Genomic DNA, 22,277 nt, shown 5'->3' on the forward strand with positions numbered 1-22,277 from the left:
CTCACGGTCCGTGAGTTCGAGCCCCGCGTCGGGCTCTGTGCTGACAGCTCAGAGCCTGGAGCCCGTTTCAGATTCTGTGTCTCCCTCTCTCTGACCCTCCCCTATTCATGCTCTCTCTCTGTCTCAAAAATAAATAAACATTAAAAAAAAAAAAAAAAAAAACTAAAACCATTGCAGGAAACAAACGTTTTTTCTTATATATATTAAGAAAATATATATAATTTTCGTTATATATTAATTTGTTGAAGAGAAAATTTGGTGGCAAAAAGGGAAGGGGGGGTGAAAAATAAGTTTTGGTGAAAACTAACACTTTTTAAAAAGTACTGTGAGTTAACATGTTCATTAAAAAACTTTGGTCTCTATTTTAAAAATGTTTACCATCAGTTTTTTCCGGTTATAAATATAAATGTAGTAGGATTTACTTTCAGGTTTTATGAATGATAAATAAGGTATTAACACGTATGAAACATAGTACTTTGATTTTACTAGTTGTTGAAAAACAAAATTTCAGTTGGACTCAGAAAAAACCATCAGTGTCAGAGGAATTAATTTCCGTGTTGGCAGATAAAGCATTTTCAGGACCATGCAGAGACGAGGAAGTAATTCATTCCAACTAACTTGTGCCACACAGAACTTTATTCATTCTCTGAAAATTTGCCCGATGCAGATAACTTTCTCCCAGCTTTCCACATGTCACTTTCTTTCACTTCTTCTAAGGTATTTTCTAAACAGACCATTTTCTTTCTCATGCTGCTGAAGAGAAGCAAGACTTCTTAGAGATGAGATCTCAGTGTCCCACAAAGCTTCTCACCAGTCTGCAGAAGAAATCTGTTTGGGCAGAATTCCAGGCCACATGCCTGGATGGAAGAACAGCCATTTAAAGTATTGCTCGTCTTAAAATCTGATTATAGAATCTTAAAATCTCAAGACTAAAAGTATCCTTAAAGCATTTTCTTCCAGAGCTAGGATTCTTCAAAAGAATAAAAGAATGTAGAGGTCTTTCCAGTTAAAGATTCCTTGTCTCCTTTTCTGTGGGGTGGTACTGTGTAGATGTTTTATTATTTTGTGAACCTAAGCAGATTTTTTAAACCTCTGATGAAATCGACCTGTATCCACCTGAACCTGATGGTTCTCTCTCCAGTTATACATTTTTAGGGATAAAGCACATTTATTTTTCTGAATTCTTAGTGCTTTCTAGCCTGAGTGATGATGCCTGTTTTATGCACTTCTTTTCCATTTTTACATCCAGGCTGAGAGTGATGCTGGAGAAAATCATATCATGGTCAGATTTGTGCCTCTGTGTCTTCCTGAATCCTCCCTCCAGGGGGCCCTCAGCACCAGCCCATGGTCATTTTGTTTCTCTGGTTAGCTCTTTCTGTTCTCAACAGTCGCTTTTCCATATTTTTCAAACCCTTGACCCAGAGATTCTTTAGTTACTCTCAGTTACCTCTTCAACTTTATGAAGAAAGTAGAAGCAATTAGAAGGACACTCCCAATCTGTGGAGCCTGCAAACTCACCTGTACCCTCTTTCCACTGCGTTGAAGAACGGAGTTCCTAGTCCTGCCCAGGGCTGATCCACCTCTGCCCGTGTTCCTATCCACCCAGCCATCAGAGGCCTCAGGTTATGCGTTATCCTCTCCTGCTCCTGTATCAGCAGCCTCTTTTTCTCTTTTGGCTATATTTATAAGGGTACAATAGATGCTGTGGGTCAGGCCCAACACAGTGTCTGGTGCTTAGCCCCCAGCAGGCATCAGCAGTTGCCGGGACAGGGTTGCCAGATTAGGGAAGAAACTGATGGCTCAAATGACCTGAGGTGGACCATTTTCTGTATCTGGGCCCAGACTTCCTTATCTGTGGAGGGAGATAAGGGGATTAAATGATCTCCTGGTCCCTGCAGGCTCAAGCATTGTCACTTTCTGCCCTGTTGATGCACATTGGCTTTTTTTATACTTAACACTACGTTGTTGCTTTCCCCTGTCTATAAATATTTTCCCCATCATGTTGCAATATCATTTCCAATTGCTGGATAATATTTTACTATGAGGACACCGTGATGTATTTATTCCCTTTCATTGTTGAGCATTTGGATTATTTCCAGTTTTTCATTCTTTTGCAGATACAGAAACAGACCATCTTAAAAATGCATCTTTGAATGTTGTCTTAATTTTTTTTCTAAGAATAAATTCTAGACATGGAATTGCTAAGTAATTGATTTTTATACGTATTGCCCCAAAATGATACAGAAAGTATCAATTTAAAGTCCTATAAAAATAACTGTTTCCTAGTAACTTTTCCTAGCAATTGTTATAAATGTTTGCCAATTCGATAAACAGAAATGGCATCTCATTCTTGCTTTAACTTCTGTTTCTGTGATTACTAGTAATGCTAACATGTTGAATGGCCACTTGTGTTTTTTCATTGTATTGCTCAATCATCTCTGATTTTTCTATTGTTTGTTTTTGACTTGGATGTTCTGTAATATATAAATGATAGTAATCCTTTACCACATATTCAGAAAGATATTTTCTGAGTTTTTTATTTGCCTTTCAGTTTGTCTTGGTGATTTAAAAAGTCACAATGAAAAATTTTAAGCGTGTACAAAGGTGAAGCAAATAGTGTGAGAGACTTCCACGTGTCTGTGAAGGCTTCTGCCATTACCAACACTTGCCCGGCCTCATTTCATAAATATTGTGAACGGTAGCTTTTGAGACACAAAAGCTTTGAGGGATGACCTGGGGAACCTTCCCGCTTTCCCTTCCCGAGTCTGCCTTTGATGTGTTTGCAGATGTCGCCTTGGCTGCGGTCCTGGTGCCGGTGCTCGTCATGGTGCTCAGCACCCTTATCCTCACGGTGGTGTGTGCCTGGCATTGGAGGAGCAGGTCAGTACGTAGCTAGCTCCCCTGACGGGGCCTTGGAGGGTTGTTTCCAAATGTGAAGTATACACTAAATCTAGAAGATAAACTACCATTCACCTTTTTGAGAAGGAAAGGTAAGGTAGTTATTAAAGTAAAAATACATTTGTTTCTCCTTTTCATAAAACAAGAGTATGTTCAATTGCACATTTACTGCGCATCTTTATTATAGCAAAATCTGCTTTACATGCTGGAATATACACATGAGTAAGAACAGCCTGACACACAGTAGGTGCTTAGTAATATCTCCTGAAAGAAAGAGACACCGTTCCTGTGTCCTGGGTGTTAGGCAGGGCTAACTCACAGAATAAAGAACTGGCACATGCCTTGAGGAGTTATTATGAAGGGCCGGAGACACAGGTGTGAGAACCGTGAGAGCTACCTGAAGTCTTCGCTGCGGGGAAGAGTGAGCCTCAAGTTTGTTTTGCCGTAAAGAGACCGCTGGATGTGCCCAGATGGAGGAAGGTAGGGAACAGGCCAGACTGTGTGCTTGAGCGAAGGCACAGAGTTGTGGAGTCCAGGCGGGATAGCCAGTCCTCACGTGCAGGCTTGGCACGGGAGAGCACCGAGGAGGAACTGTGGAGGTGCGGCCTGGGCCTGGATTGGGGATGGGAGCTTCGGGGAGACAAATTCAGGTCTCAGTCTGTGGATGAGGATGTCATCGAGGAGGGTGAAGCACATAGGTGAGATTATCAGATGATGCGCGACTGGCTGCCACAGAAGGAGGAGGGACTCGGGATGATCCGAGGTTTCAGGCTTGTGCACTTGGACCAGTAGGGATGTCATGAGTGGAGAGGACAGGAGGGACAGGTTTGGTGGAGCAAGAGAATGACTTCATTTGTTCGTCAAGCAAATATTTGAGCTCTTGCCGTGTGCTAAGTATTGACCGCTGGGAGTTGAGTGGTGAGCCCCAGAGTTTACAGGACGGAGAAGATAACGATGCAGAAACGGTCAGCGATAGTACTGACCACACAGCGTATGCCATGGGAGGAAGTTGAAGAAGCAAGTGGTCCTGGACTCATGGTTTTAAGAAGGCTGTCTGAGCAGAGACCCAACAAGTTATGAGGGAATCAGGGAAAGGAAGAACAAGGGCTTTAGGAAAGTCCAGGGAAGAAAGTTCACAGTGCTCTTAGGGAACTGGACAGAAGCAACAGTAACAGTGAGAACAGCAGCAACAGCTAGCTTTTATAGAAAATTAAAGCTGGTTTTAGGCATTATTTTAAGTGCTTTATGTGTTTTAACTCCTTAATCCTCAGAACGACCAATGAAGCAGGTACTGTTATAAATCCCATTTTACAGAAGAAGAAAGTGAGACAGAGCATGAATAACTTGTCCGAGGTCACCCGGTGCATATGCAGCAGAGCGGAGTTTGGGCCCTGACAGCACAGAGCCCACACGCTGAACCACCTCTGCCCCTGGACGTATTATCAGGCAGTCAATTCCCGTCCCCAAGGGTTAAAGCACAGAGGGTAAGGATTGGGAGTCAGGTTTTTGGGGAGGCGGCAGTCAAGTCCTGAGATCAGCGGGCACATAAGGACCCTATGGATGTTCAGATTCTCAAGAGACAGATGCTTGTTCAGGACCAAAGGTGTGAGCTACAGAACTGAAGTTATTTCTAAGAGTGTGGTTGAAATTGCTAATGACTGACTTCATGAGGAGTAAGAGATGCATGAAGGGGATGTGGAAAATAGCCAGGAGGAGAATAATAATAAACTCAGCTGCAACCTACTGAACCCTTAACTCATGGTAAGCACCCCTGTTCTAAGCACTTAACATGTAATAAATAACCTGAGGCTTTGCCACTTTAGATTATTATAAAATCTTTTCTAGCACAACCTTTGCCTAGTAATCAGACTTAATTTGTTGTCTTAGCTATATAAGGTATCTGACTTCCATTTAGAAAAGATTATTGGTTTCCTTTTACTTTTTAGTCTTAGGATAATTACAGGATTTTCAAGAAGAAAACTAATTATTAAGCCAGCCCTTTATTGTTTACTTTGCACTTCAGTTTTTAATTAACAGCTGTAGTGCCTACCACCTCTTCCACAAATTTTACATTATATTTTTAAAAAATGACATGTTTTAAATAATAGCCAGACTTTAAAGTGAGAAAGATTTTAACATCTCTAATACAAATAAAGTCTTATCCTGGAGAAGAATGTTTTCAAGTAAGAAAAGCACACAGCTTGGGCTCTTTGAGAAAGCCACATTTGTGTCTTGAGCAAATCACATAACTGTCTTGTCCTCATACACTAGAATAATTTCTGCATTTTCTTTAGCTTGCAGCGTGTTAATTTTAATTAGATTTACATTCTTGAATCAGAACACTTCCTTTTAAGGCTCTTTGTAGATAGTAATTTTTTTTTTTTAAACATTTATTCATTTTTGAGAGAGCGAGACCGAGCATGAGCAGGGAAGGGGCAGAGGGAGAGGGAGACAAGAATCCAAAGCAGGCTCCAGGCTCTGAGCTGTCAGCACAGAGCCGGATGCGGGGCTTGAACTCACGAACCACAAGATCGTGACCTGAGCCAAAGTCGGGACGCTCAACCAACTGAGCCACCCAGGCACCCCTGTAGATAGTAATTCTTAACGGGGAGGAGGGAGATTTCTCCTGGGGAAGATATGTCTGAATTCTGAAGGGTGGACTAGGGAGAATCTTCATTGCACGTGCGGCTTTTGCCCCCCAGGCATGGAGCATCCTGTTCTCCCTCTGGCACTTACCACTGTTTAAGATAGCACTGACATAAACTGGGATGCTTATATAGGACACTATAAACTTCTTGGGAACAAAGGACCACGGAAGGAAAACAGATAGTTGGAAAAAATAACAATGCAGAAGCAAATGTGGGGATGTTTCTTTCTATGAACTTTGTGAATCAGTTGATTTATAAAAGTTTGTATTGGAAACCAAAATACACCTAACGTAATTTTCCCATAACAACCCACATCATCCCGAAGTCTTTAGTTTGACTCTTATCATCTGCGGACTCAGCTTTTCCATTTCATTCACCCCTTGAGTGGGAAATACCTTGGGTAACAAAATAACTATCTCAGGAGATAGTTGTTTAAAATTTATTGAGAGTCCAGTTTATGAGCCAGCAGTGGCGACTTTGAAAGGCAAATGAAATAGAGGATTCCCCCAGGTAGATTAGTAAATGGAAACGTATACTCCTAATTATTAACTTTAGTATTTATCCTGCAGATTCAGAGCTGTCTTACTAGTGACTTCACTCTATTTGCTAACATGTTGTCTCTGTATTTTTCCAGAAAGAAAAAAACGGAAGGCACCTATGACTTACCTTACTGGGATCGGGCAGGTAACTCAGACTTTGCATCTCCTTCCATCAAGGAACTCCCACCTCCCTAGGTGGCAGTAGTAAAAGAGGAAAGTTCTTTTCAGGCCCACATAAACTCCCCAGCACTTGTTAGAAAAATGGTGTTCCTCTAACATTCTGATCATTTTTACTTTTCTGTGCAATCTCTTGTAGTCAATAAGTAACAGAATGAAAAGTAAGAATTTCCCGTAGCATGCACTCTCTTCCTTTTTTCTGGACAACCTGATTTGCCCCATGTGTCTGTTTTTTTGAGGAGACCAGCTTTCTTTGGGGCCTGTGTGAACACTGTATGAAAGACTGGTTTTGGTAACATGGTGTGTGTTTGTCCCTCTGCTGTGGGTATTTCCCAGGCGGAGTCTCGCGGTTTCAGAATCGTGAGGTCTGCCATCTCTGCCATGATGAGCTGCCATTTTCTTAATTCCTTCTGTGTGTGGCAGATTGCTGGAGGTGACATCAGAGGTCCCCTAAGGCTCTCCCCCCTTTCCAGTCTCACTATGGGAACAACTGTTAGAAGCCAAAAGAGTTCACTGCTGTGACTAAGGTAGAAAAGAGCAGTGGTAGGGGCAGATCCTGTGTTGCTAACATCCCAAGGCAGATCTTGGGAAGTATTTTTTCAGAAAAACTTACCAAAAAACCACCCTACAACAGGCACATTATATCTGGCTGCAATTTAATAGCAATGATTTGCTTCTGTATATGCTTTGAATAGAAATTTCTACCATGTTCTGCTTTGCATTAGATATTCTATCAAAAAAAAAATAATAATTTAAGGAATTTCTTTGAACAAGAACAAACTAAACCAAAAGCTACCAGAAGGAAGGAATAATAAAGATTAGAGAAACAGAGAATGGAAAAGAGAAAATCAGTGAAACTAAATGTTAGTTCTTCAAAAAGATCAACACAATTGACAAACTTTTAGTTAGATGGAATAAGAAAAAAAGAGTCAAACTACTAAAATCTGAAATGCAGGTAGAGACATCACTTCCAATTCTACAGAAATAAAAAGGATTATAAGAATACTATGAACAATTGTATGCCAAAAAATTGCATAACCTAGATGAAATGGACAAATTTCCAGAAATACAAAATCTACCAAGACTCACAAAGAAATAGAAGAGATTGCGTCAATAACCAAAAATCTCTCAAAAAAGAAAAATCCTACCAAAGATCACACACACACACACACACACACACACACACACACACACTCATGCACACAAAGCTATTAGCACCAATAACTGAGTAGAGTAGCAGGATATACTATACTAAATATACTAAAGGATATACTGAAATCAGTTGCATTTCTATATATAAACAATAATCTGAAAAGGAAATTCTAAAACCAGTTTCATTTACAAAATAACATCAAAAAGAATAAAATACTTGGGAGTTAATTTAACCAAGGAAGTGAAAGACTTGTGTAATGCAAATGATAAAACATTTCTAAAGAAATTTGAGAAGACATAAATAAATGGAAACATACCCAGTGTTCATGGATTGAAAATTTAATACTGTTAACATGTCAATACTAACCAAAGCCATCTGTAGATTCATTAGCGATCCCTGTCAAAATCCCTATGACATTTTTTGTACAAATAGAAAAATCCATTCAGAAATTCCAATGGAATTTCAAGGGACTCTGAATAGCCAAGACAGTCTTGAAAAAGAATAAAACTGAGATTCACACGTTCTGATTTCAAAACAGTGTGATATTGGCATAAACACACACATACACAACAGTGGAGTGGAGAGCCCAGAGATAAACTTTCACAAATCTGGACAAGTGATTTTTGGCAAGGATGCCAAGACCACTAGGGTAATGACAAATGGTGCTGGGAACATTGAATGTTCACATATGAAAGAATGAAGTTGGGCTCCTGCTGAACACCATTTGTAAAAATTAAATGAAACACCAAGACGTAATATCTTAAACAATAAAATTGATAGAAAAAAACACAGGACAAAAACTTGATGACAATGGACTTGGTATGACTTCTTAGCCATGTCACCAATGCACAAATAACAAAAGAAGAAGTAGATTGGACTTCGTGGAAATTTAAAAATTTTGTGCATCAAAATATACTATCCGTAGAGTAAAAAGGCAACATGCAGAATGGGAGAAAATATTTGCAAACCATGTATCTGCTAAAGGATTAATATCCAGAATAGAGAACTTCTAAAACTCAACACCAACAACAAAATTCAAAAATAGGCAAATGACTTGAATAGACATCTCTCCAAAGAATATATATAGATGGCCAATAAGCACATGAAAAGATGCTCAACATTGCTAATCTTTAGGGAAGACCAAATGAAAACTATGAGATTACATCTCACACCCATTAGGATGTCTCCTGTCAAAAAACTGAAACTGGTGCACTGTGGTTGGAATTATAAAATGGTTCGGGCGCTGTGGAAAACACTATGGCAATTCCTCATAAAATGAAAAGTAATTAACAATATGACCCAGCAGCTCCACTTCCAGGTATGCCGGAATTAAAGAATTAGAGGCAGGTTCTCAAAGACCTGATTGTACATCTGTTTTTATAGCAGAGTTATTCACAACAGTTAAAACATGGAAGCAACCCAAGTGTCCCATCAGCTGATGAGTGGAAAAGTGAAATGTGTATACAAGCAGTGGAATATTATTTCTCCTTAAAAATGATTTTCTGCAATATGCTAGAAGATGGGTGGCTCTTGAGGGCATTATGCTACGTGAAATAAGCCAGATACAAAAAGACAAATACTGTATGATTCCACTTAGATGAAGTACTTAAAGGAGTCAAAATCATAGAGACAGAAAATAGAATGGTGGTTGCCAGGGACCAGGGGGGATGGAGAATGGGAATGGGGAGTTACTGTTTCATGGAGATATGGTTGTAGTTTTTACAAGATTTAAAGTTAAGATAGAGATAGATGGTGGTGATAGTTGCACAAGAGTGTGAATGTATTTAAAACCAACTGACCCACACTTAAAAATGGTTAAGATGGTAAATTTTATGTAATACGTGTTTTACCACGACCACAACAACAAAAAGATTGAACATAGAGGCTAGTTTGTGTAGATGTGCTACAAAAATGGCTTAAATGCAACAGGATTTCTTCCGTAAACAGTATCATCCTTTCAGAGGTAGGTTTTTATTTAATGGTCTTTATTGCTTGCAATCACAATAAAGGTTGGTGGAAAGGAATGAAGCAGTTTCTCCCTGCCAAATCAGTGGAACATGAAGAAACCCCAGTTCGCTACAGCAGCAGTGAAGTTAATCACTTGAGTCCAAGAGAAGTCACCACAGTGCTGCAGACGGACTCTGCAGGTAACTGCTTGCAGCCTTCGCCACAGAGTCAGGGAAGACGCTGCTCTGCTTAGCTGGAAAGTGCTTTGGGATTTATAGTATCTTTTATCTTTCTCATATGTAAGAGATGAGCTCTTTTCTTGAGGTAGAACTACTTTTTAATTTTTTTTTTTTTTTAATATTTATTTTTGAGAAAGACAGGAAGACAGAGCATGAGGCAGGGAGGGGCAGAGAGAAAGAGAGACAGGATCCGAAGCAGGCTCCAGGCTCTAAGCTCTCTGCCCAGAGCCCAACAGGGCTCGAACTCACAAACCCCACAAGATCATGACCTGAGCCAAAGTTGGACGCCTAACCCGCTGAGTCAGCCAGGAGCCCCTAGAACTGCTTTTTAAAAAGGTGACCTTGAGAGAATCATTTCTGTGCCTTAGCTGTGAGCATCCGTTTCTACAAGCTCTGGGCATGTTACCTGTTTACCTGGAGTTTTATTTGCGTATTAAGAGCAGGAAGGACATAGCGAGCCTTACAGTATTTATTCTGTTAACATATTTATTTATTTTTCTTTTTAAAAAAGTTTTTTTGTATTTATTTTTGAGAGAGCAAGCCAGCAGGGGAGGGGCAAATAGAGGGAGACAGGATCTGAAGCAGTCTGTGCACACACTGACAGCAGAGAGCCCGATCTGGGGCTGGAACTCATAAACCTGAGATCATGACCTGAGCCAAAGTCAGATGCTTAACCACCTGAGCCACGCAGGCGCCCCGTATTTTAAACAGCGTCATATTTGAAAATATTACTGTAATAATGGAGTGGGTTTTTTTTTTTTTTTCACCAGTGAAATACTGCCTATAAACCTGAAGAGCATATACAGTTTGGTAAAATTTCATGATTGAAGCTCTGTGGCATGTTAACTTCTTTTGAAACATAACGTGTTTAATTTTAATTTTTGAAGTTCTTGTAGAGAAATCCATAGGTCCGTGTTGATAATGAAAGTGCCCTAAAGAAGTGTTTGTTTTTGGTGTAAGACTACTGCTGCCCCCTTAAATTGAACGATCCCTGTATGAATGAGGTGACTTTTCTCTGGTTTGTTCTGTGATACCCCAGAGTATGCACAGCCACTGGTGGGAGGAATTGTTGGCACCCTTCATCAGAGATCTACCTTTAAACCAGAAGAAGGAAAAGAAGCGAGTTATGCTGACTTAGATCCTTACAACTCCCCGGTGCAAGAAGTTTACCACGCCTACGCTGAACCACTGCCAATTACTGGGCCCGAATATGCAACCCCCATCATCATGGATATGTCTGGACACCCCACGGCTTCAGTTGGGCTGACCTCAACGTCTACTTTCAAAGCTGCAGGGAACCAAGCTCCCCCAGTAGTAGGAGCATATAACACTCTCCTCTCCAGGACTGACAGCTGCTCCTCCGCCCGCGCCCAGTATGACACCCCAAAAGGTGGGAAGCCAGGTCCAAGTGCCCCAGACGAACTGGTGTACCAGGTGCCACAGAGCACCCAGGAGGGATCAGGAGCCGGGAGGGATGGTGAATGTGATGTTTTTAAAGAAATTCTTTGAAGGTGATGCTGCTTTTCATAAAGCATCGTTTTAAAGCACATGGCCTTTTTTGTGTGTTAGTGGTAGTAATATATAGAATGTATTACGTATCTGTCACAGATGTGGTTGGGAAAATGTGATGACCGAGGTACAGGGAACTACTAATCTTGCCATCTTGCTTTAAAAGTATTATCGTGGCAGTTACTGCTTGCCTGTTAAATTTCAAACATCCTCTTTGTTACTACTGTAAAACACTATTTTTAATACAGAAAAAGCTCCCTACTATGCACTTCAAAGAAATTTAAGAATCACTGAGAGTATTTATTACCAATGCTGCAGGTACATTGATGAACTCAAGAGATGGCTGTGTAAGCCGGACTGGCAATAACGCACGGTACTGTTCTTGAAATGTCTAATGGCTTGAAATTTTGCTTTGTGAAAGGTGGGTACTATCAGGATTTCTTTCTGTCCTATTTCTATATACCTTACGGTTTTTTGTGGGTTTTTTTCCAAAAATTAGTGCTATAATCATTGTTTTGATGGTAGTCGTCCACTCCTCTTTCCTTTGGAGGATCTATAGGTGGGAAACTGACTTGTAATGGGCAAGGTGATTGATTCTTCACCTTCTGACACCTGAAGAGCTTTAACATTTCATGGTACGTGAGCTGGTTTCAGCCCGGCTTGCTCTGTCTGGGGCCAGCCCTATTCTTGTGTTTTAAAATGTTTGAGTTATTTTAGCGAGTGATGCTTGTTTCATCAACCTCATGAATCCTCTAATTTTACACAGCTGTAACAGATTCTCTCCCTCCAAATTTATCTGCAAAGGGCGAGTTGTGAAAACTTAAGAGCATCTAAGTGAACACCGTAAACGTGACCCCCTTATATTTATTTACCACACTGAAAGGCAAAAATCCTTTCTCAGAAAGGATTTACCTTAAAAAAAAAAATTTGCCCTCTTTGATTTAATATACAGGGATTTTTCTTTGAATCCAAAGGTATTTGGGGTTAGTATTTTTAATGATCCACAGTAAAATACTGAAAGAAATATAAAACCCACATGGATTCCTCAGCTGTGTGTGACTGTGCCCTCATCTGTATGGGGGAAGGTGTGAACAGTCCTTTCCAGCATACCTAGGGAACACAGGCTCTGGCATCCGAACCAGCAAATATTACAGCTTGTTTGTGAAATTTCCAGGCAATTTCTTTGTCACCATTTGCCCAGGAGTAGTTTTAGATGGGTGAAATGAAAAGCATCTGTAATTTACCAGCCTCTAGTGTAAGAACCTTTCAGAGTCTTTGGCAAGAGAAGCTGGCCCTCAGGTTGAAACCTAATTTGGCATCTAGGCTTCTATAAATCCCAGTGTGTAGACTTAATCTTGACATGTAATTTCCCATCAGGATCTACACCTTTCTGTTGGCTCGTGCCACCAGATTGTTTCCAGAATTTGCTAGAGTTGAGGACCGTGTTCATTCTGCTTGCTTCCTGAGGTAGATGAGTATTCTAAAGCATTGCTTCAAAAATCCAACTACGCTGCAGCCTCTCTGCCCTCTGGTCTTATGATTTCTGTTGGTGTCATTTGCTTTTTCAGACAACTTTGCATAATTTCATTCATTGAAAAAAACCAGTTCATATTGTTTCAAATATTTTGAAACAAAAAGCACAGATGTTGAACTTTTTATTAAGACACAAATGTGTAAAGCACATGTATTACTGCAGTTATCCCCTTTCGGGGGGGAAAGAGTAAACCAATTTATTTTTTATTCACCCAATCATAGGCCTGTTCTAGAAGCTTTAAGAGAAACTGTTTCATCTTCCCAAAGATGCTTGTTCTTTTTATTTAATGTTGTGTACGGGATTTTCCCACAGAACTTTGGAGAGGCAAATGTTTTCTTAAATGATGCATGTTTTTTTTGCCACTGTGCTGTGCTTGAACTACCAGTGATTTTTACAAAAGTTTTTACTGCTTTTATAAATATATTTTACTTTCCAAATGAAGAGCTGAGCCTGACTCAAAGAGTTCTGATATTGTACTTTGAGTTCGTTTGTTTTCACATTAGAGTTTTGCTTTTGGGTTTTGTAACCCCATTTCTATGTCTGATACCTATCTATACAGCTTTGGAGACAATCAAGTAACAACTGAAAATGTGAAAGTAACCTTTTTTTTGTTTTTTCAAAATTCCCTTGAATTTTTATTCTTTGCTTGAAACATTTAAAAAAGACACGTAAGTCACTGTTTTTTTGGATGAATTTTTTTCCTGTTAGCACAATCGTCAGACAATGGTACAGCACGTGTGGCCCTTCCAGGTTTCCTAAAATCACACTGACTTCTGACACATGGTCTTCGGAACCAGCACTGTTCAAGATATTGTGAATGCTGATTTGTATTGTATTAAAAGCTGTAACACTAAATAGATCCTCTTGTATATGCGGGGTCTAGTTCAGTTATTTAAATTCATGTTTCACTATTTGCACTTTGCATTGAATGGGTTTATCCGCTGATGAAGTGGTTTGTGTAGAGAATTTATATAGCAGTTGGAATTACGGTGTCATGTATACTCCTGCCCTCTGATGCCCCAGCAGAAAATGCACTCATCTAAACATGAATGTGGCCATAATTCTTTGGAAAGTGAGAAAGCTTGGAACTTCCTTGCCTTGGCTCCACCTGGTCACCTGGAGAGTGAAAGGGCTATGGAAATGCCATGTCAGACGATAAGATGCATTGTGGGCCAAAAACTTGTCACACTCTTTTAAGAGAAATCAGTTAAGCTCTACCTTTAAAAAATTGCCTATTAGTTCTGCCTTTGTGTTCTGAACTTGAAGTCCCTAAACTGCAAAATCAATTAAGAGTTGGATGGTTATTAAAATACTTTCAACTGTGGCACCAATTCTTATTTGCTCCAATTTGTGACTTTTTTTTTTTTTTTTTGCACTGGGAAAGGTAGAAACCAAACAGAATACTGAAATACATATTGGAAAATAAAAATGGTTTGTCAGTGATTCTCCCAGAATGTACTTTTCTTACCTCGGCATGTACTGTAGTCACTCAGTATTTGTATATGTTGCTAGGATTTAGATTGTATAAATAGTGAAATTTTAATGTGTTCTTGTGTTTTTAATAAATTGTATATATATGTCTTGCTGAGAATTTTCTTCCTTGAGGTTTGTAGCCTTTTCTCATACTACACAAAATGCCAGATCCCTCAATTTTAGCATCAGACTGTACTGCCATTATTTTAGTCCGTACAGTAACATTTGAAAATGCTACCGGTGGTTTTTTACTGTCACTAGAGCCCAGCACCATCCTTTTTTGAAGCCTAAATTAGGTTGCAAACTACGGCTGTGTGGTATGAGGGACAGGTCACACTAATACCTGTCTTTTCCACCTCAGAGTGTCCTCCCCCTTATACTCCTCTTAAGTATTTACTCCTGCATCCCCTCTAACAGTTCACCCTTGACAGACTCCAGAGAGACAGGGTGGTCTCGTCTCCCAGTGGTAATTCTTGTTCAAGACAGCAGTTCTTTCAACTCTTTCCCCTCCTGAGAACTTTTAATTCCAGCCCTCCTGTAACTTCTTTTTCCCTCACCCCCATACCCTTCCCTCCCCAAAACGAGAAGGGAAACTAGCTCACCACCTCCGCTGGACTGGTTTTTAACTTGTTTGCATCCAGTGGGATTCTTCTGATGCACCCTAGGAATCCAGATAAGCCTTCCCTTTGAAGATGTGATTTAATCGTGGACAGTTGAGATTTTTCATGAAAATACCATTTAAATCCAAAAACAGCTTGAATCTTCTAAAGGGTTTAACTTACTGTGTCGTCTTCATTTTTCCTAATTTAATTGAAATAGTAAACTTTCAAATTTTAATATATTAAGGCAGAAAATGATGTTTAACAATGGTCTCCTGGAGCTTCTTTGTATAAACTTAAAAATAATGCAGTCACCAGACTTTAGTAATTGTATTCTTAGGCTATTTACTTATCCAGAATTTCATGTTCAGCCTTTTTCCTTCACCTTAAAAACAAAAACACCACCTTCCTTCTATGAAATTACTCATTAATAATCCTGGTTTAGTTAAAAGCTTAATGAAACCAGTATGGTCTTAGATTTCCTTGACCATAACCCACTGTTGTGTTCAGGGCTGCTTTTAAGATTAAAATCGGTCTCCTCGGGGACAACAAAAAGGAACTAATCAACCATTTAGACACATGCCTAAAATGGTTCCATTTTGCCATATCAAGGCACAACCACATCTCCATTCCCCACCAATTTACAGTAGACTAGTACACCTCTCAAAATGTGTTCAAAATTTGTTGTGCTAAACTAAATCCCCTACTAAGAAGTCACATCCCTTCAAAAGTCTAACATGAAGTAACTATAAAAAGATGTTTAAAAACACTTCAGAAAACTAGGTTTTAAAAACCATGCATTCAAAACTTATTTCCCTGATAACTAAACATATCCTTGTTTTTATAAATTAAATATATTCACAGAAATTAAGCTGGTGGTTATGACTCACCAGGCGACAACAGACTTTTATGTACACAATTTCTTGACAAGTGCATCCAACATATTTAAAAATAAACTAAAAATTGCAGTATAAAAATAAAACTAATACTGTTAGCATCGTCTTCTGAATCTGTAGAGTCAATCTTCAGTCAAGTTGATTACAAAGTTTTTTTCTATAATGTCCTTCAAAAAGAGCTGCTCCGCTGTCACATTGTGATATGCATTCTAAAGAGGGAAAGTATAATAAAGTCACCACCCCAGTCAAAAAATATTAACAGCAGCAATGGAATGCACAGTATCTAAAAAGTTTCTGAATGAAAAACTCAAGTAGCAAGTATACAGGTAGACTTCTCAGTTACCTTATTCTTTGCTCATTCTTTTGCTACAGCCTTCCCTACAGCCCACTCTTTTCCACTTAAACCATCACGTAAAGCCCCCCCCCCGCCCCATCATTTCCTGTCCTCCTAAAAGGGACTTAAGACTAGAGACCAAAATTTTAAGTCAAAGTGGGTTGATCATTTTAATAAAAGCACCTGAAACTCCTAAGAGACATCAGCCTAGAGATAAAAAGAGTTCCATACTCTTGATGGATATCCTAATTTTCCTCACAAAGTTGTTACGATGTTATTTAGGACTAAGGAGAAATGCATCCTAAAGTCTGCCCCAGGTACCTAACTCTTGAACTACTTAAGCATTTGTCTCACAAGGGGTGGGAGGTGAGGTAATACCAGTTCTCCAGCTTATGTAGTATTTGGGGATGATGATGTAAGGGCACTGATTACATAGGATAGATCCATATCCATTACAGTGACCCATTCATACTTCCATATTAAAAATGTACAGATAACATTTTAATCCTAACACTAGTGATATGCCACTAACCTCACTTAGACAACTCCTTCCCATTCTGTTAAAAAGGCTTACAGATCTTGGGGTGTCTGGTCCGTTGGTTGAGTATCTGACTCTTGATTTCAGTTTAGGTCACAATCCCATGGTCGTGGGTTGGGCCCCGTGTCAGGCCACATGCTGAGCATGAAACTGGCTTAGGATTTTCTCTCTTTCTCTCTCCAAAATAATAATAAAAAGTCTTAAAGGTACTATCTACCATCACTGATCTCTAATTCAAGAAAAGCATGATCTATAAAGGTTTGCCACCTTTTTGACCATGAATATTCTTTCAGGGAGCTAAAATGTTACAGACCTCGTCTACATAACTAAAAAAAAAAAAAAAAAAAAAAAAAAAAAAAAACACAGAAAAGCACAACAAAAAGCTAGATCATCTTCCCAACTCCAAATGCACCTGCATCTTTACCCTTGTTTTCAGTGCTCAATCCTCTTACGTGGATGAGTGTCTCTGTTCCATGGCAATGCTAAGTGAATTTGAGATACTACAAATAGCAAGTTGCCCGTATGTGTATATAAATAGTGCAAACATCATCTAAGATAAGGCTGGGTGCCTATATGGGTTTGATGATACTTGAGAATAACTGTGTCATATTCCCAAGGGTCCGGGGCCCACAAATTGGAACAAGGGTGGTACTAACAACCCCGGATCCAAGTCCCAGTTTCAGCACTTGGGAGATCTTCGTAGGGTTAAGCAGCTCTCAAACTCTCAAAGCCTGTTCCCTCACTAAAAATGACGGAGGAGAAAATGTGGGCTTTCCAACTCTAAGGATCAAAGATTACACCCAAGTAGGTATGTATTACCTTACTCATCAAAGACATGGTGGCATTCCCATAATAGTGCAAAGGACTCTTGAGGTCAGAAAAGTTATATTTAAATCCAGCAAGGTGAACTTCATGACATATGTGAAAAGCCAATGTGATGGCAATAATTCCTGTTGTTGGGTGCTTGGGTTTCTGGAAAAGGAAATTAAAGTTTTTTTAGAACCCAAACAAGATACTTGTTTCCAAAGCATATTTAGGTGACCTCACCCTATGAAACCAGGACTTCTGAACATTTAATCAGGTGAGAAATACTTAGGTTAAACCCTCATCATGTCTAAGACCCAACCCCCAGTTAATATCCTAACTCTGAAAAAGCATAGAAAGTGTGACTGGAATCTTAGAAAACCTTTCAAATAAAACTTAACTGCAATATTAGCCCAGAGGACAACTATCAAATGAAGAAACACCATGAGGCTCAAGGAAAAGGATGCCACTGCCGCCGTATTTTATAAAACATGCTGAATTTGGCTTCCTGTGGAAAAAGCATAGCCTGTGAATTTTGAACCCATTTATGAAATGTAAGGACAGGTTAATTTGCTAATGGATGATCATGGTGAAAGAATTCACAGAAGACTTAAACTAAATCTATTTTATAATCCTAGTAATTTAGCTGTAGGGAAAGACTAAGTAACTTCAATGACAAATAGTTAAGACTCTGATTAGAAAATAAAAATGCCAGATATATATGTAGTAATGTCACAGTCTCAACTGGCTCGTTATCAATTTAAAAACAAAAACCAAGCGTCCCCATCATATACACCTATATCCTGAAAATGCAGTCACATGTTTGACAGTAAGATCTTCAAAGTTTTAATTCTCACCAGGATGGCCTTCAAAGGCAAAAATAAAATACATCTTAAACTTTTTAACACAGCAATCTAAAGAGATTTTCTTTCGATTAAGTATTACAGATTCCATGGAAATTACATATTATGATTTTGAGGAGGAGAAGAAATCCAAGAAGCACAATAATAGCAAATAAACTCACAGAGGCAAGCCTGTCTGAAAGCCTAACTGCCTTTGAAATACGCTTTTCTTTACCCACTGCCCTACTGTGACCACCACAGCCCTTCACCATCTGTTAGAAAAGGAAATTAGTGACTGGGTTAAAAGCCTGGGTTTTTGGAGGTTTTTGGAGGTTAAAAGCCTCCAACCTCATTGATCCCATCACTTTCTCCCCCTTCTGTCCCTCCCCTTCATGTCCTCTACTTCCTTTCTTCATATCTTAGAGTACCTTCAGCCGTGATTATCACCATTCCCTTATGGAGACCTTCCATTTTCCGTACCTGTCACCCACAGAAATAGATGATCACCTGACAGAATCTTAACCCCGGCTCCACCCACACCCAAGCAGCAGAACAAGCTAAGAGAAAACAACGTATGTGCCTGGGCACACTTTACGTTTATGGCCAAAGCCTCAAGTGGCCGTTCAGTATTTCCCGAGTAAATTTCCACTCCTACTCTCCAAGGTGACACTTTTATACCTTTAAATCCAACAGCCCCAGGCTCCTTTCTACTTTAAACTGGTAACTGAATCCTTGTTTTACTAACAGAAACAGAGAAGAACTACACCATCTTCCCAATTCCCAATCTACCTTCATCTTCACCTGTATTTTCAGCGCTCACTCCTCTTAGGTGCACATGATGTCTGTTCCCACCTATGGCCAACCTCGCCAGTAGTGCACTCTTTCACCCAATCTCGTCTCTCTCAACAAGCCTGCTTCTACCATTACCCACTTTCTCATTATTTTCTTCTGTTGAATCATTCCCTTCAGCATATAATCATGGCCATCTGTCTTTGAAAAACCACAAAACCTTCCTTGATCCGATGTCTTTCAACCATTTCTCTGCTCTCTTTTCTAGCAAAACTCTATTAAAGATTCACCTCCACTTGCTCATGTCCCATGTTCTGTTTAACCTAAGTCAAGCAGGCTTTCTCCCTCTTTTATTCTTGTCTGTATTACCAATAGGACTTCCATGTTTCCAGAACCAATGTTTATCATTTGTGCTCAACCTCTGGACAGCATCCCACATAACCTCTCTGAAATAGCGTTATGTCCTCATTTGGCTTCTGGCACACCATGTTCTACTGGAACTTCAATCTAGTTACAACTAGTTTTGGAGACCTAATTAAGATAAGGGTCATCCTATGCTTTTGGAGACACTACCTAAAACAGAAAACAAAAGTTGTATCTGATCTTACTTCACTTAGGAAAATTAGAGCTAAGAAGTCACAAAACGTACATTCAGAAGCGGTCTTTTCCCCTCAAAATTAAGAAATTATTAAGAAGCTGTCCCTTCAAAAATTACCAAGAAATACGGCTTAAATTTAAAATCTTTATGCTTTTTGACTTGGGAATCCCACTTGTAGGAGTCTATCCTACAGAAATCACACACATGGCCTGAAAATACCTAGAATCACATGCGTTCCTCCATAGTATATAGAGGAAGAAAGCTGGATGCAAATGGAAATGTCTATAAATAAGGAAATAGTTCATTAAATGGAGGGGGGAAATGGCAGAAAATAATTGAACAAAAAGTGTAAATGCATAGAAAATAGTCTAGAAAGAAATAAAAGGCAAAAAAAAAAGGGATAGTGAGATAGAGAAGGATGATTTCCTTTATATATTATAACATATATATTAGAATATAAGTAGATATATTTGATATATATTCCTTTGTAAGTGGTTTCATTTTAAGCATGAGAATCTAACAATTCTAAACTTGAGAATTTTTTTTTTTAGCATACTAAAGAAAAGATAACATGATGTGTGTTTATTTCTTTGGATTTTCCCTGATTACCAAAAAGAAAAACCTCATTTCAGCTGAGATATTATGTTACACACTTGCTCAAGCTTCTGATGAAAACTGGTCTCTGCCACTGTATGGGTCTGGAGAGTATTGTTTTCTAGGGAACATAACCGAAGAACTACAAGAGTCACAATCGGTGAGACTCCCTTTACTTAATTAAAGAGTTTGGAGTTTCAACCACCCTTCCTCCAATTTCAGGACCAGAGTCTCCTCTGTGACCGCAGAAATATTTCTGAACTACCTTGTCCTTCCTTTGCCTTTCCTCTGGTTTACCGGTGCTATTTTTATCAGAGTGCTTCAGACAGTTCTTTTTAGCCTGAAAAGCCACGCACTTGTTCTGAATCCCTTCCTGCTACTCTGAGCACGGCTGGCCCATCAGCCCCCGACCCCGTCAGACTCTCCTCACTGCAGAATATTGAAGACAAGGTTATGAGAAATGAGCCATTCAGGCATACAGAAGGAGACCCCGGAAGGGCTCTGCAAGGGCAGGAAAAAAACAAAACAAAACAACATTCCCCTTGAGACTCTTTCCTTGCAGTCCGAAGAACATAAAGATAATAGCCAGATATCTAAGTTCACTACCTCAGACGTGGCCTTCAGAAGCCACCTTGTGAGTCCTGGCTCTCATCCTTTCTGAAAACCGTCGGAACCCTCCACCCTACCCCAGCCAGATCTTCAGTTTGAAACTGTGCCAGGAAAAATACGTACCTGATTTTTGGGAAACACTTTTGGGAAGTGAAGCAGTTCATAAGCTGCCATTCTGATAATGAAAGGATCTAATATTCTGATTTGATAAGGTCTGTAGATTAAGTTCAAGGCTGGTTTCTTCCAAAAACCATTAGTGTTCTGAAATAAAATAAGAACCCAGAAAATAGAACATTGTGGTTGTCTTTTTCTTTTTTAATGGGAAAAAAAAAAAAACTGAAGGTAATCAGAAGGCAGATCAATTTTGCCAACTTACTATTTTGCCACCTGTCAACAATTCCCACAGCCACTTTAAATCAAGTGGCTTAAAAGCAGTGAGAATCGCCGTAGTATTAGGATCATTGTGATTGGGATCTGAAAAAACAGATTCTGGATAAAAAAGTCGGAAGGTTGTCCTTCTTCCAACTTCCTCTTCATGTCCTAAAACAGGACCATTATTCATTCTGTGGGTAGTAAAACACAAAATAATGTAGACCAAGTTCAGTAGGAGCCAATTCCATCCCAGTTTCAGAGCTTACAGAGCAGGACAAACCAGAAACCATGGGTCTGGTGCTAAAAGCTACAAGGCGACTGCTTGATTTTTAAGGCATAACAGCCAAGGAAATCATCCCCTTTCATGAGACAGCTGGCTGGATCAAAGGCAGAAATGTTGAAAATTAATTGTGGGGCCACAACTAATTCAGTCCGACCTCCAGAAAAACCAAAGACTAAATAAAACCAAATGAGAACAGAGAACCACAGAAAACTAGAGTTAAGAGAGACCTTGGAGGACGTTCAGAACAAAACCCCTTGGGTGAGGGCCCTGAAGTCCAAAGTTACTTGCCCCACGTTACAGTCATGGAGCACACAGGCTGACAGGTAAGGATCACACTGAAGGTGACGTGAGGACCCATCAAAATTGTTGCACTCCATAATAAAGTAATAATATAAAATTTCTGTATTCTACCCAAGCACAAGCAAATAAATGTCACTGCTAGAGGGAACTAAAGAACCACAGAGGATCTACTGTTGGGCTTGTGCCTGCTCAATGCCAAAGTTAGACATGCGCTATTTATGCATACACTAGGAAGGCATGCTATTAAAAGGGATGCTTTGTTTCCAAAACAGTGTCCCCTAGAGGATAAATAACTGTTCTGCCCTTTGCCACGGACTCAATGTAATATGAGACGGTCTTAATAACACTTAAATGACTTTCATAAATGCTGTGCCCGTGGCATTCTCCCACAAGGGTTTGCTGTGGTTCTGGATGATCAAATGTTTAGACAATTATAGGTTAAAAAAATTGTTTTAAAATTGTTGTGTGGACAAACTTTCACAGCTTCCTCAAAATGGAGAGTGAACAGAAAATAAAGTGACCTCACAATGCACAAACTCTTGGCAGCTTGTAACCCAGCAAAACCCCCAAGCACTGCCAGGTCAGCCTAATGCACTGCCCCA

At 39.5% G+C, this 22,277-nt stretch overlaps 2 protein-coding genes and 1 long non-coding RNA gene across 12 annotated transcripts in view; 1 reads left to right on the forward strand and 2 right to left on the reverse strand.

The window, feature by feature from the left end:
* Positions 1-14,225, forward strand: part of DCBLD2 (discoidin, CUB and LCCL domain containing 2) — an 89,854-nt gene extending 75,629 nt beyond the window's left edge. For 2 of the 3 annotated variants that reach the window (XM_025913744.2, XM_086675640.1), the window contains 4 exons: positions 2,787-2,880; positions 6,181-6,230; positions 9,425-9,562; positions 10,641-14,225. In XM_025913744.2, the coding sequence (XP_025769529.1) occupies positions 2,787-2,880; positions 6,181-6,230; positions 9,425-9,562; positions 10,641-11,110 (752 nt within the window). In that variant the 3' untranslated portion in view covers positions 11,111-14,225. The remainder of the gene's footprint in view (positions 1-2,786; positions 2,881-6,180; positions 6,231-9,424; positions 9,563-10,640) is intronic. The other variant, XM_086675639.1, reaches the window with a different exon arrangement.
* Positions 1-22,277, reverse strand: part of ST3GAL6 (ST3 beta-galactoside alpha-2,3-sialyltransferase 6) — an 85,137-nt gene that overhangs the window by 8,214 nt on the left and 54,646 nt on the right. For 6 of the 8 annotated variants that reach the window (XM_086675647.1, XM_025913747.2, XM_086675646.1 and 3 more), the window contains 4 exons: positions 21,097-21,283; positions 20,844-20,981; positions 17,304-17,456; positions 12,749-15,821 (listed from right to left, as the gene is read on the reverse strand). In XM_086675647.1, the coding sequence (XP_086531773.1) occupies positions 15,735-15,821; positions 17,304-17,456; positions 20,844-20,981; positions 21,097-21,283 (565 nt within the window). In that variant the 3' untranslated portion in view covers positions 12,749-15,734. Of the gene's footprint in view, positions 1-12,748; positions 15,822-17,303; positions 17,457-20,843; positions 20,982-21,096; positions 21,284-22,277 lie in introns of those variants that run through there. The other 2 variants (XR_015240347.1, XM_086675645.1) reach the window with 2 other exon arrangements.
* Positions 619-9,439, reverse strand: LOC147577495 (uncharacterized). Its single transcript, XR_015240348.1, has 3 exons — positions 6,213-9,439; positions 1,519-1,676; positions 619-857 (listed from the first exon to the last, which is right to left on the reverse strand). It is a non-coding gene; the product is annotated as an uncharacterized LOC147577495 (long non-coding RNA).

This window comes from Puma concolor, chromosome C2 (genome assembly GCF_028749965.1).
Source record: "Puma concolor isolate L17-30 chromosome C2, mPumCon1.1.hap2, whole genome shotgun sequence".
NCBI lineage: Eukaryota > Metazoa > Chordata > Mammalia > Carnivora > Felidae > Puma > Puma concolor.